We start from the raw sequence: 16,706 nt of genomic DNA, 5'->3' as shown, positions 1-16,706 counted from the left end.
TGAGGAGACTGGAATCGTGGAGAGGTCATAGTTGATTGGAAGTGTTAGGGCTGTGGTTAAGGCTGCCAGCGAGTGTCCCTGTGTCTCTTCAGGCTTCTCCGGTGTGGGGGTTGCCTGTTTATTCCTCACTGGAGCCTGTGAAGTAAGTGCTTTCTCAAACCCCATTAACAGATGGTGAAACTGGGCATATGACAGTCTCAGAAACACAATTCTGCTACCTTCTGCCTGTGCCTAAAGTTGGGCCTGGGCCACAGAGCTTTGTAGATTTTTTAATAATAATTAGAAGATTTATAGTCCTCTTCAGACTGATAATAGTAATAGTTAACCTGAATTTGAATGGTTCTGTATGGCACACCCAATTCACCCCCACGCTCATAGCTCCTGTTGTCTGTCCCTACTCAGCTCATAGACCAGCTTCCTGGCCTCCATGGACTCTGAGCTTGTCATCTTATTCAAAGACTAGAGTTAGAATTCTTCAAAAAAAATGTAAATGAGATTTTGCCCTAAGAACAGTGCGTGCTAACGTCTTTGTGCAGGGGTGGTGTGCACAACACAGTGTTTTCTGAAGAAAACAGTTCGGGGATGTGCGGACTGGCAGGTGTGTGCAGACCAGCTGGAGTCTGGTGTGAGGGGCAGCAGTCAGAAGTGAAGGAGGCCTGGACTAGGCATCACAGAAGGAGGACCAAGGGCATAGTGACCACGGAGGAGGAAGGGGCGAGCCCACCGGTATGAGATGAGGACTTTGTCAGAAGTTGTGGGATCCGAGTATAGAAAACTAGGACTCTGTTGGAAATTGTGGGGTCCATGTGTAGAGAACTGGGATTCTGTCAGAAATTGCGGGGTCCGCCTGTAGAGAACTGGGGACTCTGTTGGAAGTCATGGGTTCGCAGTGTAGAGAATAGGACCCTATTGGAGGTTGTGGGGTCCACGTGTAGAGATGAATTTTATCTGAGCTCTCCCCGCTCTGGAACCCTTCCCCCTTCTCATTACTTTTCCAACATGAAATGAGGGAAAGGGCCTCCAGTTGTGCACATAAACTTTTTTATACCACAGCAGTAAACATGTGGATCCTATTACTTCACATGGCCCTTTGGGAATTAATGTGATTTTTGTGAGCTGTGTTTTTCATGTCTTGTTTCAGGAGGGGTTAATTAATTTAAAAAAATATTACCTATAAAAAGTTCTTTAGTACGTTCCTGTTGGGGAAGAAAAAGATGGATTTTCAGAAGTCTATTAGTGCAGAAGACTGTATGATACAGACACTGGCGAGCATTTCTGGGAACTGGCTTTGAGTGTCCCAGACACTGTGACCTGAATTTGGAAAAAAGAAAGAGGCCATTGATCTTGAGCCAACATCATTCAAGCGAAGAAAAAGCAAGTGGTCGCCCAGGATTGTGGGGTGACCTTAGGTTGGGGCCAGGGTGTGATTCAAAGTTGAACTGCACCATATAGGCCACAGCCGTGGGAGCAGGGTCCTGGCACCACCCCTGCCCAGCCTGGAGCTCTAGCAGGTCCATCTTGACCTGGCTCAGGCCCTAAGGGACCAAGTCTGGCCAGCTGTGCGTGGTCAGCACAGTGTGGTGGCTGAGGACTGCAGCGGGGTGGTTGTCTGGGAAAGGGTTAAAACACCTCCTGGGACCTTAGGGCGGGAACATCAGGCCTGTTTATAGGAAGATGTATGTTAACCATGTGCCTGGGTTGAAAATTGTGCAGAGAACTGTTAGTGGGTCCCTGCTCCCCCTGAATGAGGAGTAGGAGGCAGAGCAGTGCTCCCGGGGATGGGGGGCCGCTGGCAGAGCTGAGGGATGTTTTCATAATGAGTTAGGCAGAAATAAAGGTTGTTGGGAATATCCAGGAAGCGGTGCTGAGTAGCTAGCCAGTCAGGCTATATGAGACAGGAAGCATTTAGCATGTTGGTAAACCATGTTATCAGCACATCAGCCAAGGCGTGTCAACAGTTCTAGGATTGGGAATTGTTACCATGCGGAAAACAGCAATTAGGAGAGCAGTTTCAGTTAAAAATGTAAAGATTGTGTATTTAATTCTTGAGTTGTTCCTCTGTGCCTGTGTAGCTGAATCAGAAAGGTAACTATAATGAGGGCGATTGCATCTTCAAAAAAATTTGAAATTGTTTTTTTTAAATAACTTAAAATTTTTTAAAATAATTTTATTTATTTACTTTTGGGTATGCTGATCTTCGTTGCTATGTGGGCTTTTCTCTAGTTGCAGCGAGCAGGGGCTACTCTCTAGTTGTGGTGTGTGGGCTTCTCATTTCAGTGGCTTTGCTTGTGGAGCACAGGCTCTAGGGCACCTGGGCTCAATAGTGGTGGCTCCTGGGCTTAGCTCCTCAGTGGCATGTGGGATCTTCCCAGACCAGGGATCAGTACCATGTCTCCTGCATTGGTAGGCAGATTCTTCACCACTGAGCCACTGGGGAAGGCCCAAAACTTTGAAATTCTTAAACAGGAAACCAGTAAAGATGTGAAATTACACTGGTAGAAATTTATAAAAATAGAGAATTCACTCATCACGATGTGTGATTTGAGAGGATCTGGCAGCGTGTGTGGTGCAGGTCAGTGGTGGAGACCCAGGTGCTGCTCCAGTCCTGCTCTTCCATCTTCTTACGTGTGACCTTGGGTGCATTATTTAACCCTTGCCTCGGTTTCCTCATCTGGAAAATGGATTTTAATGGGATTGTTATATGGGTTAATACATAAAAAGCTTAGAATGTACCTACAAAATAGTAATTGTTACAAAAGTGTTAACTATTAATATATTTCAAATTCTTCTAAAGAAAATATTCCCAAACTTGTATGTGTGATTATCAACAACCAAATGAAAAGTCATGGTGCATTACACAAAATACATCTTACTGCAGTAGATTTTTAAAAGAAAAAACTTAGAACTAACCTTTCCCCCTTAATTTTCACTTTTTAGACTGGTGAAACCAGAACAATATCTCACTTTCATTATACTACCTGGCCAGATTTTGGAGTCCCTGAATCACCAGCTTCGTTTCTCAATTTCTTATTCAAAGTGCGGGAATCTGGCTCCTTGAACCCTGAGCACGGGCCTGCGGTGATCCACTGCAGTGCCGGCATTGGGCGGTCAGGGACCTTTTCGCTGGTGGACAGCTGCCTTGTTCTGGTAAGTGGCCTCGTTTCAGGCTCCCATACGTTTTTGTTGTTTCCACTGGCAGAAGTTAAGTTCAAATGCCAGGATCCCAGAACTGTGCTTTTCAAACTTAAACATCTGCCTTTTTTTTAGAAAAACCAAAAATTCTCTTTCACATCCTTTCAGCTGCCTCTTGCTTGTGATGAGTGGATGGGGCTGTGACCAGGATAATCCTCAAGCTCTGGGAGGAGACTTGTGCTGGTGGCTTCATGTTAGCTAAATGATAGGTTGCCTCCCTTGCGCACTGTATTTTTCAGACATCAGTTGGTAGATAATACTGAATTCCTTCTTGCCTTGGTTTCCTTATTTACAAACTGTTGGTGGTGGTGGTATTTCCCTCCCAGGACTGTTGTGAGAATTAAGTGAATCAGTGTATTAGGAACACGCACTGTCTAAGCCTCTTGGTCTCTGTGGTGTTGACATCACCCCCTGAGGTTCCTGTGGTGCCCGAGGGCTCTGTGCCGCCCCAGCCCCCCCAGCCCCCACCGGGACACGGGCATGTGCCTGTCCTCCTTTTGGGGTATGTTAGACGTCACTGTATTAACACCGTGTTTTAATACCCTGTGCTTCCATCTAAAGCTGATTGTTACTTGTAAGTGAGCTTTGATGTGTTTAAGAACTCTTAAGCATCTGGTCTGGTCTGTTGATGGTAATATTAAAACTGGATCGTGTGTGTGCCAGTTCCTCCCAAAGTTACTGCAGCAACTGTTCTCCTTTCCACTTGGGGTGGGGGTGGGATGGGGTAGGGGCACAGTGGATTCAGCCTGACTCCTGCAGCAGTGGCTTGCCGTATCATCTGCAGTGTTGTCACCATGGGTCTCTCTCCTCCACCCCCTTGGGTGCTGCCTTCCACAGACTGATGGGTACAGACATGAGGCTGCTGTGTACAGATACGAAGGCAGGCGGCGCCCAATGAAAAGATTTACTCCTTAAAAAAGAAGAACACTACTCTCTGTGTATTTATCCTTACGTTAAGCCAGCACTTGGCATAAATCCTTCCTTTGACCAATCACCAGTCGCTAGGCCACCACAAGTGAGATGACTATTGGCTGGAGTCAGCCGTGGGTCCTCCCTGTGCTACCTGGACAGGGAACGGCGGCCTGGGCTGGCTTGCTCTTAGTGGTTATCTTGGACTGCTTCTCTTTTCTGGACTTGTAACAACAAAAGGCTTGAATAATGTTTACCTCTCTTGCAGATAGAAAAAGGAGACAATATTAACATTAAACAACTGTTACTGAATATGAGAAAATACCGAATGGGGCTGATTCAGACACCAGATCAGCTCAGATTTTCCTACATGACTATAATAGAAGGAGCGAAGTTTATAAAGGGAGACTCAAGTATACAGGTAAACCGTGTGTCAAGTGTATTGTTGTCGAGTAACTGCTCTCCATGTAAGCCATGGGGCCTTTCCCTTCCTTCTGAGAAGTGTGTTTACATTAATATGGTGGGTCCAGCTGGCTTCTGAGATGGAAAAGCCTGTCCCCACCTCTTCGTGTGCTCCTCAGCCTCTTGTTAAATCTTGCTTATCTCTCAGAAGCCCAGCTGGGAACATGGTTTCATTAAAAAACGTAGAAGTTTCATGTAGAAGAGAGTCTGAGCATTTAATCATTGAAATAACTGGAAAAATTAGGTACTTTTGGCCCATTAAAACCTGGCCTGGAGTTACACAAGAATGCTTAGTTTGTAAATAGATTATTCCATCTGCTACAACAGTGAGCAAGCAGCTTGAGTACTTGAAGCAGATATAATGAGCCAAGACTGTTGTTTTTCTCTGGTTGGTAGCTTTATTCTCATGAGGGTGTTTTTGTTCTGCAAAAGCTAAGATTGATTTTCAGAAACGTGTGTTTATGTACTAACATAAAATGTAAAATAGAAACAGAAGTAACAGTAGACTCCCGTTTCTTATCTGAGCCAATCATATAGAATTTTACATAAGCAGGTAGATTTTCTTTTTGTTCTCCTACATAAAACCGCTTACTTGCTCTCTAGCTTCTGTGATTATGGACAAAAGAACAAGATTCTGAATAAGCCCTGTTTTGTAACAGATCACACCATCTGTGGAATGATGTATAAGTAGTTGTTTCGTATAGATTACACAGATATTTAAATACTTCTGAACAATTTTATTTATCAGCTAACGTTTTTGTTGTGATTGTTTTAACTATTCAAGACAGTCTATTTATCAATTAAAATTTTAAGTTTTATTTAAAAGATTCCCCCTCTTTAGCCTCAAAGGAAAATTTTTAATGAAGAGAAAGGTGAGATTCCTCAGTGCCCTCAATCAGTAAAGTGTTTGGTGTGTGAAGATTAAACTCACGAGACATTAGTGCCTCCCCTAGATGCCACCTCAGCATTCAAGATGGGGAGCGTCTCTAACGTGCATGTCCACCAGCTTCAGTGCCAGTGTGTGTGCTGACCCCGTCTGCTGCGCTCATTCGCTGGCTCCAGACGGGCGCTTCCTCAGGGCACTGCCCCTAGCTGCACTTAGAACATGGATGTGCCTCCTCTGAGGATTGCTTTCCCCATGGAGATGGGTTTTATGGATGTGATTCCCGTGGTGACTGTGGTGTGTGGCTCGGGGGAATTTCCTCTGTCCCAGTTTATCTGTGCTGTGTGGCTATCACATCCCTGACCCAGCACCTTCATCCCCGCTCAGACCCACAAATCCTTTGCCTCCTTCCACAGGGCCCATTGGAAATGCCCCTGTTTCTCAGGTGTTCGGGGTCAGAGAGCCTGTTACCTTCCAGGGGGCTCAGTTTCCACAGAACTGGTCTCAGCAATCAGTTAGTACCTACTGAATATATAAGAATTCAGAGACTGTGAAAGTACATCATTTACAAAGTAGAAGTCCTCGCTAACTCAGCCTCACCCCCCAGTGTGTAACCACTAATGCATGTGTGTGTGCTTCCAGGGCTGCGTGTCCGTGCAGCAGTAGTATTTATGTATCAGTGTATGGACTTGTTTATTTTGTGTAGTTATTTTCAGACTGTTTTCTCCTTCTGGAACCCCTGATGTCTCATGCTGTAGCCATGTGTCTGTTTAGTGTTGAGATGAAGCCAGTCTGAATCAAGTTCCGCTTAAAATTTAAGATGTACAAATACAGGGAGAAAGAGTGTAAAAGATCTCAGTAATTTTAAAAGTATTATGTGTTCAAATGACAATATTTTTAATATATTGAGTTAAATAAAACATGTTTAATTCATCTTTTTTTAAAACATGGCTATTAGATATTTTTAAAGTTACATATATATGTGGCTTACATTACATTTCACTAGACAAGTGCTGTCCTAGAACCTTAGCTTAGAACAGAACAGAAATCTCAGAGAAATAGATTTCCCTGAAATCTTAAATCATAAAACTGTCCTGTTACAAAGATCAAGAGTTGCTTTGTTGTGTGGAAACCCCAGAACGCATGGCTAACCCTAAGTGTCCCGTGCCCCACAAGCATCTCCTAGGACACATAAGGGGGTAATAGGCAATTTATGGGCTTTTTTTTCTCTCCATGCATCTGCCTCCTCCTCTTTGCCTCTGATTTTGGGGGAAATGAGTATTTGTAAGAAGAAAGAGGGAAGCTTCTCTAGTGTGAGCTGATGGCAGTGGGTGCAGGATACTGTCTTTCTGTCCAGTAGCACCTGCACTGTGTAAGCTTTGTCTCTGGTTCTTTTTCCTAAAGGGGGCATCTGTCTCCACCTTCTGTCTTAATCTGGGCTTATGTGATGTGAGTGGTGTTTTCATTGTTGACTATAGTTTCATGTTCGTTTTCCTGTGAAGATTTCTGATATATGTGGCTATGAAATGATTTAGAACCTGCCAGGACAAAGGAAAGCTGTTAGTATTTACTCCTAAAATGACCGTACCTGAAACTAGTAACTGTGTGTGATGACCACACAGTGCGTGTTCATGCACTGCCATCTCCAGTGGCCTGGGCCCACTGGGAAAGAGGAGATGAGCTCTAGCTGTCTTTAAAACGACTCTGTTTACCTTCCATCTTTTTGGCCTGAGGTTGTCATAAATGTAGTACCATTGCTGGTGTTTCACATCTTTATTAGCGAATCCTCAGTTCTGCCCAGAGATGTGGCAGAAAGACATTGCTCTTTGTTTTTCTCCTTTGAAGTTCACTAGCATTGACAGCCCCCACCCACTACCACCCCTGCACCCTGCTGAGTCTTGGTGGATTCTGGGAAGTGGGCCAGTGAGTCTTGCTTTTGGGCATCATCTTGTTTATTGACATTGTTCAGTTTTGTCCAAGTATGAGGCCAAGTTGCAGTAACTAGATCTTGGTGAAAAATTGCTCAGCATAATTCTGGAGACAGTTAACATTTTTGTTGGATACTTAAACTCTCTGGTGTCTGACACTAATGGTTATTTCCGAGATGCAGAGCATCCTGAGGGTTTCTGGCACCGTCAGCCCAGGCTCTCTGGGTTCACATCCCAGCTCTGCAGTTGTGGAGCCTGGGCCAGGATGTTCACTCCCAGCCCACCTCCCTGTATGACAGGAGGGAACAGCAGGAGGAGCTGCACCTCCTCCAGGGGTCTCATGAGGATAGGGGACCCGTGTAGGTGGAGCCTTAGGTCAGCAGGGGTGTGGTAGTGCTCAGGAAGTAGCCATCTTTCCACTGCATTTCCTCCAGTATAAAAAAATGCTATTTGGACAGAGAAAAAATTTCAATGGGAAAGAACAAAATTGACACAGTCACCTCAGGTGAAAGCATCTTACTCTTGCGTGTTGTTATGTGGGTTCTCAGCTCTTGATGAGATAGTCTTTTCAGGATGTGATGGAGACACTGCAGGTCCCTTTTGAGAGAGCACAGACCCACCCCGGGCACCTCATGTCAAGGTTGTCTTTCCGTGAGGTCCACCTCCTTCCTGGCCTCGCCTGTCTGGCCACACTTTCCAGGCTTCCCTTCCTCCAGCCACGCTGTTGTGCTCACTGCCCTCCAAACACAACAATTTACAGAGTTGTACTTTCTGAGTCTTTTGTGAGTCAACTTCATAGAACAAAAGGAGATCCATTCACACACTATGCAGCTTCATAGAAGAGCCATGTCAGGGAAGGTGGAGTGTAACAAAATACCTTTTTAATTCCTTTGTTATGTAATGAGACAAGCTGGAAATTAGTTTATCAGTGTGTCAGTGAATTTCCTGAAATTTTAAAATCTAAACATACAGGCATTGTTTAAGTAGTGCCATTTTGTACCACAGTAACTGCAGAGAGTGAGTGTTCTTCTGTCAGTCCCAGAAGAATGTGAGTTGTGCAGTATTCCTTCTCTGTCAGAATCCTTGAAATTCTCAGACAGTAGTTGCAGGGAACCTTACTCATTATTAGATCTGAGACTCCACACTTGCAGGATAGATCTCTAAAGAGGGCCTCTCAGGTCTGTGCTGGAGTCAGAGTTAGAGGTCATGGAAACCGCTGGCTGTCCCAGCCGTGCCTCTGCTCCTCCACGGATGGCTGGGAGCCGGGTGAACATGTTCCAGCCCTTGGAGGACGTGGAGAGCCTGGGTCTTCCTGCCTCAGAGGAGGAAGGTGGATGGCTGTTCATTGTGGTCTGAGTCCTGCCACCCCACATTCCCGGCTGCTGGGGACCTTCCCGCCCTGGGTCAGGCCAGCTGCTGGTGCCTGTGGTGGGTACAGTCTTTGGAGTCCTCTGGCACCAGAGGGACTTGCTGGTTCTCTCTAGACTGGACAGTGGCAACGAGCCGGAGGACATGGGTCACATTCATGGGCCATCTTGGTCACTCTTCCTGCAACAGGTGCCTCTGCATTGGGGACAGTACAGTCAGACTTTGAAGATCTTACCATGAGGTCCTAGTGTAGTTTGTCTCAAATGGGCTAAAGTCACTGTGTTTTATTAAGGTGGTTGTGTTCAACTACATACTGATGTGCATCAGTATTAAATGCTTTATTATTATTATTAAATTCAACTTCAAGTAGACATAGCTAGAAGTGGTTTGACAAAACACGTTTTCCTCTTTCATTCATATATTAGCATCACAGGGTTCTCTTCACTATATAATTACATTCCATAAATTTTATTTAAGGAAAATCAAAACTCTAGTGTTTTCATTTGTTTCTCATTTCTCTTCCCTATGTAGAAACGTTGGAAAGAACTTTCTAAGGAAGATGTATGTCCTGTTTTTGATCATTCGCCAACCAAAATAATGACTGAAAAATACAATGGGAACAGGATAGGCCTAGAAGAGGAAAAACTGACAGGAGACAGATACTCAGGTCTGTCCTCTAAAACACAGGAAGCTCCGGAGGAGAGCAGCGAGAGGTAAGGTTACTGCAGCAATGTGCTCGCAAAGATGGGACTCTTATTCTAATAAGTTCATGGGTATGAATTAATATAGATCCTTTTTTTATTGAATTAATGTAACAATTTATTATTGCAGGGCATTTAAATAGTATATGATGACATCCTTGATCTCAAAGAAGACAGTTTATAGACAGAAGCCTGTTGGAAAATGGCTTGACACATATGGGTTTAGCACGGTATTAGAGTGTAAAAGTTAACATAAGTGATGCTAAGGTGTGTAGTATGGCACAGAAAACAAGCGGTAATACCACCATTGAGGGCATGAGTGCTCAGTTGCTAAGTCTTGTCAAACTCTTAATGACCCCATAGACTGTAGCCCGCCAGGCTCCTCTGTCCATGCCTGGCGGGACCTCTGTCCTAGGCAGGAATACTGGACTGGGTTGCCATTTCCTCCTCCAGGGGATCTTCCCAACCCAGGGATTGAACCAGTGTCTCCTGTGCCTCCTGCATTGGCAGGTGGATTCTTTACCACTGAGCCACCTGGGAATCCCATTAATACCAATATGAAATAGTTAAATGAATATTTCAATTTAAATTTGTTATTGAAGGAAAAAAGTCTTTCTAAAAAATCACATAAAATGCCCTATACTTTTAGAGTTTTGAATGCACATGAATGTGTAAACTATTCAAGTTTTTAAATTCGAAAAATTATACTTCTAGGGCTCCAGATATCTCACATTGTATGAAGTTGATATCCTGAGGTGTGAGTTTCTTAGAAAAGTGAAGGAACACTTTTTCTTCCTCTCTTCAGTATCTGAGTGACTTTTTTTTTCTTTTTGTCAAACATGCTTTTTCTTGTGGAAAATTTTACATTGTAGTCATATTTGTTACTTTGGGATCTTGGGATATGCTGTGAAAACCATTAAGGTCTCCTTACATTATAACTTCATTTCTGTGTTTCCCCAAGACATAAGGAATTGCAGTCCATGGCAGTTACATGTTGTACTGCAGAGTTTGTTCTGATTTAGCTGTGCTGCTCCTTATGTGTGATGTCAGTGGTTTAGTCACAAGTTAAAGCATAGAGGTGTTTGTCTTTTCTTCTACCTCAGACTTAATGCTTTTAAGTCAGGAAATAATACTGTGGGCTCTGTATCCTTTTATATTTTATATGTGCTTTGCCTGCTCTTGATTACAGGGTATGTTTTTTTTTAACTGGCAGGTACATACATACTTGTTATATGAATTTTAAGTCCAGAGAGTGAATTTTGAGTAATAGTTTTTACACATCATTGTAGGAAATACTCAGGTGGAGATCATTCAGGCAGAGCTACCTGTGTCTGTGATAAGGAAAAGTGGAAGGAAGACTGCAAGGCATACGGAGATGGGCAAAACATGGTCCCAAGTTGCTAATACACTTAGAGGACAAAACAAGAACCCAGACCAGCATCTTAAGTGATTTACTGTAAATGAAGTGCTGTAAGATAAGAAGGACTCCAGGGGCTGAGAGAAGCGAAGAGAAGTGTGTTCTTAGTTTAGAAGGAAACAGACTTGGAGAACAGCAGAAAAGCTACTTGGGCGGGACCAAGGCCATACACGGTAGGCGAACACTGGAGAGTCTTTGTGAGCACGCGTGCTCTCATCTCCTTTGTGTGTTAACTAGGAGTGGGGCTGCTGAGTCACACGTGGTCACTACATGGGGATCATTTTTAAGCCATTTTTCCAAATGACTGCATCACTTTGCCTTCCCACCAGCAGTGGCTAAAGGTGCCCGTATCCCCAAGAATAATTTAACATTGATAAAATAATCTAATATGTAGACTATATTTAAAGTTCTCTAATTATCGAAAACCCACCTTATAGCTTTAGAGAAAATAACTGTACTGAGATAATATACATATAAAGTTGACAGATTTAGAGCATACAGTTCACTGTGTTGAGCATATTTACAGAGTTACGTAGTGGTCACCACAATGTAATTTTGGAACATTTTTATGATCCTGGTCTGTTTAGCTATTTAAAAAAGTAATTCATGATCTTGTCCAGGATCATGCAGCGTATGAGTGGTTCTTCAGGCTCCTCACCTGGGACCATCTACCACCTTCTGTTCACTCCCTGCTGGACATTGTTTGCAGCTTTTAGATGAGTTGCCTTCTAGGACACCCCATGATCTGGATCCCTCTGACTGTTCCTCATTATTAGATTTAGGTTAAACACTTGAGGCAAGAAGAAAGCTGGCCGGTGATATAGTAGACACTGAAGAGGCATTCAGGACTCTTAACAAAGCAGCAAGTCAGGGCTATGCCTCACAGCAATTGCTGTGGCATAGGCAGCCTGACTCTGAAGGCAGGGAGGCTGGTTAGGCTTCCACTGTAATACAGCAGTACCTGAAGGGAGATGGGGTTTGTGAGATTAAGTTTTTTTGTAACTAATTTTAATAGCCCTTACACTTGATGTAATTGTTATGCAAAATATATAGATGAGTACTCTCTTCTTTTAAAAATATATGTTAAATAGGCAAGTTTCCATCCAGTTCACTTCAGTCGTTAGTCTTGTCCAGCTCTTTGCGACCCTATGGACTGCAGCACGCTGGGCTTCCCTGTCCATCACTAACTCCCAGAGCTTGCTCAGACTCATGTCCATCGAGTTGGTGATGCCATCCAACCATCTCATCCTCTTAAATTTCCATGAGTTTCCATTAAGTAAGTGAAAAAAATTTAAGTTTTGCTTTCCATATCATTTGAAGAAGGGAAATTATTTTAAACACTACTCAAGCTTATTAAAAACGCATTCTTAAAGTATTATAAAATGCTTAGCTTTCATCAGCTTCAGGGCTTGTGTTGCTCCCAGAGGTTGCATATAACTCAACTCTCAGATCTGCTCACACCTGCTGAATTGATTCCACTTTGCATTCTAAGGTGTCAGTTTCTTCATGCAAAGTTTTTTTTGCTTCTTCCAGCATTTCTCATGTTTTTCCTCAAGAGTGCCTGATGGGAAGATTGCCAGTCTGATATCATTAAGCAGTCCTCATCTACAAGCATGATGTCCTCACAAGCATCTCTAAGTTTTAGAACTGTTTCCTTTTTGTTTCTTGCTTCAGCTCTGTGATTCTACTTGTGTACTGTGAAAATGTGTCTTTTGTTGATTTTTAAAAGTAACAGTGTCTGTTACTGCTGCTTTCTTCATGGTGGCTGTCATCTTGGGCTTTTGAGATTTTCTTCTTAAGGGGGAAAAATAGTAAGGTACATGTTGCCAGCAACTGTTCTTTGCCTTGTTCCAGGACTCTGATGTTGGGAGTCAGCTTCCATTGAAACAAAAATTTCATATTGAACAGGAAAATGGGAGCTAGAAAAGGGTGTGGGCAGACGACAATAGGCACCACACAGCGAAACATTCAAGAAAATGTTGAGTTTAGGGGTTTTTGTGGAAAATCAGATGTAAACTCCAGAGGGGACTGGATGCTGAACCCTCTGCTGACTGGTTAGCAAAGAAGGATAGAACACTGACACCGTGGTTCTTTTCAGGTCCCACTAAAAGTATTTATTAGCACAGAGTTGAACTGGCAATTGTTGTTGAACAATCCGAGTGTATCTGTGGACCATTCAATGCATTGAGGCCTTTCCCGTTCTTGCAGCGACTTAAGGAGTTGAGGGGTGGGGGGGATGTGGGCTGAGTCCCTGCCTGCAGCTGAGCCTGCCTGCTGATGCTCTGTCTGTTCACAGTGCTCTGCGCAAGCGCCTCCGGGAGGACAGGAAGGCCAGCACCGCCCAGAAGGTGCAGCAGATGAAGCAGAGGCTGAGCGAGACTGAGCGCAAGAGGAAAAGGTGGTTATATTGGCAACCTATTCTCACTAAGATGGGGTTTGTGTCAGTCATTCTGGTTGGCGCTTTTGTTGGCTGGACACTGTTTCTTCAGCAGAATGCCCTATAAGTAACTAATTCTGCCCCGCAAGCTTCGGCCCTAGCAGCTGACAGTGTTGCGTGAGTCACAGAGTTGGTCTGTCACAGACTCCTCACCCAGATGGTGCGCGTGACTTGACACCCACAGAGAAGTGTGGTGTCTGGTCCCCCCAGCACCCCAGGGCGCTGCCCACACTACCCACCCCCTAAGTAAAGACTTGAATGCTTCTTAAGGACTGGTACATTTTCCACTGTGTTCATACATGCTAAGTGTAATATTTCACCTGACCAGACTGAGAAATCCTTTACCATAAGGGTTCATTTTTGGAGGCTGTCTGGATTTTAACCTGCACTTGATATAAGCAATAAATATTGTGGTTTTATCGACATTATTATTGGAGAGAAAATTACCTTAAAGTAATGCGTGTAATGTATAATGTACTGTTGACATGGGCATCAACATTTTATATTCTTAACCATTTCAGGGTAAATATATTTTATAAGTACCTATTTAATCTTACTTTTGTAGTTAAATGTACTTTTTAAAAGCTCAATTTGAAAAAATCTGTTACCATAAAAATAATGATAAATTGTATGTTGATTCAATTGTACTGGATACGTTTTCTTAAAGAGAAGTTTGATATGAGCAGGTAAAGCTCTGAATAAGTAATTTTTACTATATATTTGCATTTCTTTTATGTTTTACAGTCTTCCCAATTTTAAAAAGAAAAACAAACAAAGAAACAAAAATTTTCTCTAAAAATATCTTTGAAGGAAGGTTCTCCTTACTGGCGTAGTCAGGTAACAGTTGGTCAAGACTTTGTAAAGAAACTGGTTTCTGTAAAGCCCATTATTAATACTGTTTATCTTTCAGGAAAATTTCAATGTAATTACCCTAAGTTATAATTGGGGTAAATCATGATTTAGGAAATCAAAATAAGGAGCAGCATTTTATTATCCATGATTTCCATTTATTTGACTGAAGTTTTGCAGTAAAAAAAATTTTCAAGTTCTTTCTACTTCAATAAATAGTATAATGATGTTCAAACTTTACACTGTCCCTTTAACTTCTTAATGAGTATTTTTAAAGCATATTGTTTAATGAATTTAACTGCTCATTTGAGTTCTAGTGTTTTAACTTGTTTTATTTAAACTTTAGGTGTTATAAATTTAGTTGCCAAAATAATGAAATCACATTATTTTGGTGGTTTCAAACTATGCTGGTGGGATGTCTAAGGGGTCACCAGGAAGGGATAGGGGGGACGCTGAACTTCCAACCAGGCGTCTCTGCTTTATCCACTTTACAGGGTAAGATTGCTGCACCAGGCTGAATTATTTTCAGAGAGCAGTTACCATTTAAACAACAGTTTGAAAAATGTCAGTATAGACAGACTTTTGAGTGGGTTTGAGTAGCCTTCTAAGACTGTGAGAGCAGGACACATGTGGTGCTCTGTGTGGAGGACAGTTGTGTCTGGAGCACGCCCCGCTCAGCACCACTGCATCCTGTTAGCTTTACACTGAAGGAGGGAAGAGGGACATTTCTGTGTCTGCCTGCTTGACACCTGTATTCAGGCACCAAGGTCCTTACGTTTCAGGTCATTATTGGTTTAAAATCTTTCTTTCCAATTTGCCTTGGTTTACCTTTGCTAAAATACAGTAATTACTATGCAAGTCAAGTACAGGTAGACCTGTTCAATTCCAACTGCAGCTAGCCTTGCTTTCAGTAGAAGTAAAGTAAAAAGACTTTATGGGAAACACAAGCTGGTAATGATGCCCTTGTTCCCAGGCAGAGCAGGGCAACTGCTCTACGGGGTTCAGTGCTTCAGCTTTGCTGTCTGTCTGCTTTCTGTCCTTCTGGAGCTGTGTGTCCTAATGTATTCTTCAGGTCACATCCAGGGCAGCAGACCCTTGTTAATCAACTTCTGCATAGGTTAGTCGTCTTCTCCTCTCGGCAGATGCTTGAGGCGAGCACGTCGGTTTTTACCAGGGGTCGTGTTTTTTTACCATTTGCTACAAATGGGTGGCGAGGTGCCTGACCTTCATTAAAGGAGGTGTCTGGTTGAGGGAGGGTGGGCACGCGGGGTCCTGGCCTCAGGTAACAGCCACCGGGGTCAGCGGCCATGGCCGTCTGTGTCTTCCCAGGATGTGGTCTCCGTGGTGTTTCCTAATTAGAACAGATGCTGAACATCAGCTCTATGTTTGACTTTGCTGAGGTGGTATTTTCTTAATAAAAAAAGCCAGAAGCTTTATTGTTTTTAAGAAAGAATATTTGCATTAATACTTGGTTCATTTTGTGTTCGTGTCTGTTTCTGCTCGTAAGCAGGCAGCCCTGATTCAGAGCCGTCTTCTCCGGTTGCACCATGGGCTCCGACCTTGTGTCCACGTTCATCCGAGTACTTTATGTCATCCTCCTGCTGGTTTTTATCTATGATTGCATGTGTGGAATATCCACAAACCTAATTCTCCATATTTAGTGGGTCCATATGTATCTTAACGTGAAAGTGCAGAGAGGACAGTGGTGACACAGACCACTTGTGTTTAGAGAACGATTTTGTGTTTGTCCTTTTTTTTCTTTGGTCTTTTTGGTCCGTTATGTATTGGTATTTCTACCAAGGAATGAACAAAAAAAGAGAAAAGAAGTGAAGTTGATTTTTTTTTTAATATAGCTCTGCCTAATAGGTATGTCAGAGGAAGGAATTGTGACTCAAATTATTAATTTTATGTACACTTGTGCATGTCCCCTTTGTTTCAGATAAACTAGAATTGATGGTTTGAATCAAAAAACACCTATTAGTTTAAGAAGCAGTTTCTGACACAGAGCCATCCTCTTCTGCACTCATCAGTTCCACCTTTGCTTGCAGGGTTCTTGGCAGTGACGGTTGTTCCCACTTAGTGGTGGTTTCCGCTGCTCCGGGCTCCGTGTTTCAGAGTGTTCTCTGTTGACCTCCAGCTGATGCAGGTGTTCAGGTCACTGAGCCAGAGTAACCTGAGATTTGACTTTTCCACCATCTTGGAAAAGTGGTCCTGGTGCTGAAGAGTCCTGTGTGTTTAGAATTAAATTCTTAGAGAAAGGTATAACTTCTGCAAGTCACTTCTCTCTTAGAAGAATGTCTCGGACTGGATTCTGTGTGAGCCAACACAGGCCAGACCTGATGACTGGAAATCTTGTATTGACCGTTGTATACTCTAGGGAAAGCACTTCTGAAGTGCCTACCTGGTTATTATACAGGATTTTTTTTTAATTTATTTTTTAATTTTATTTATTAATTTTTGGTATGTGGGATCTTAGTTCCCCAACCAGGGATCAAACCTGTGCCCCCTGTGTTGGAAGCTCACAGTCTTAACCACTGGACCACCAGGAAAGTCCCCTGTA

At 43.1% G+C, this 16,706-nt stretch overlaps 1 protein-coding gene and 1 pseudogene across 6 annotated transcripts in view; one reads left to right on the top strand and one right to left on the bottom strand.

The window, feature by feature from the left end:
- PTPN2 (protein tyrosine phosphatase non-receptor type 2) overlaps positions 1-16,706 on the top strand; it is an 86,286-nt gene that overhangs the window by 48,032 nt on the left and 21,548 nt on the right. For 3 of the 6 annotated variants that reach the window (XM_061399992.1, XM_061399989.1, XM_061399988.1), the window contains exons 6-9: positions 2,938-3,147; positions 4,370-4,522; positions 9,274-9,455; positions 13,157-13,258. In XM_061399992.1, the coding sequence (XP_061255976.1) occupies positions 2,938-3,147; positions 4,370-4,522; positions 9,274-9,455; positions 13,157-13,258 (647 nt within the window). Of the gene's footprint in view, positions 1-2,937; positions 3,148-4,369; positions 4,523-9,273; positions 9,456-13,156; positions 13,721-14,041; positions 14,135-16,706 lie in introns of those variants that run through there. The other 3 variants (XM_061399991.1, XM_061399990.1, XM_061399987.1) reach the window with 2 other exon arrangements.
- On the bottom strand, positions 12,247-12,753 carry LOC133237677 (prefoldin subunit 4-like; annotated as a pseudogene).

The sequence above is a fragment of the Bos javanicus genome, chromosome 24, assembly GCF_032452875.1.
Source record: "Bos javanicus breed banteng chromosome 24, ARS-OSU_banteng_1.0, whole genome shotgun sequence".
NCBI lineage: Eukaryota > Metazoa > Chordata > Mammalia > Artiodactyla > Bovidae > Bos > Bos javanicus.
This window is presented reverse-complemented; position numbering and strand designations above follow the sequence as displayed.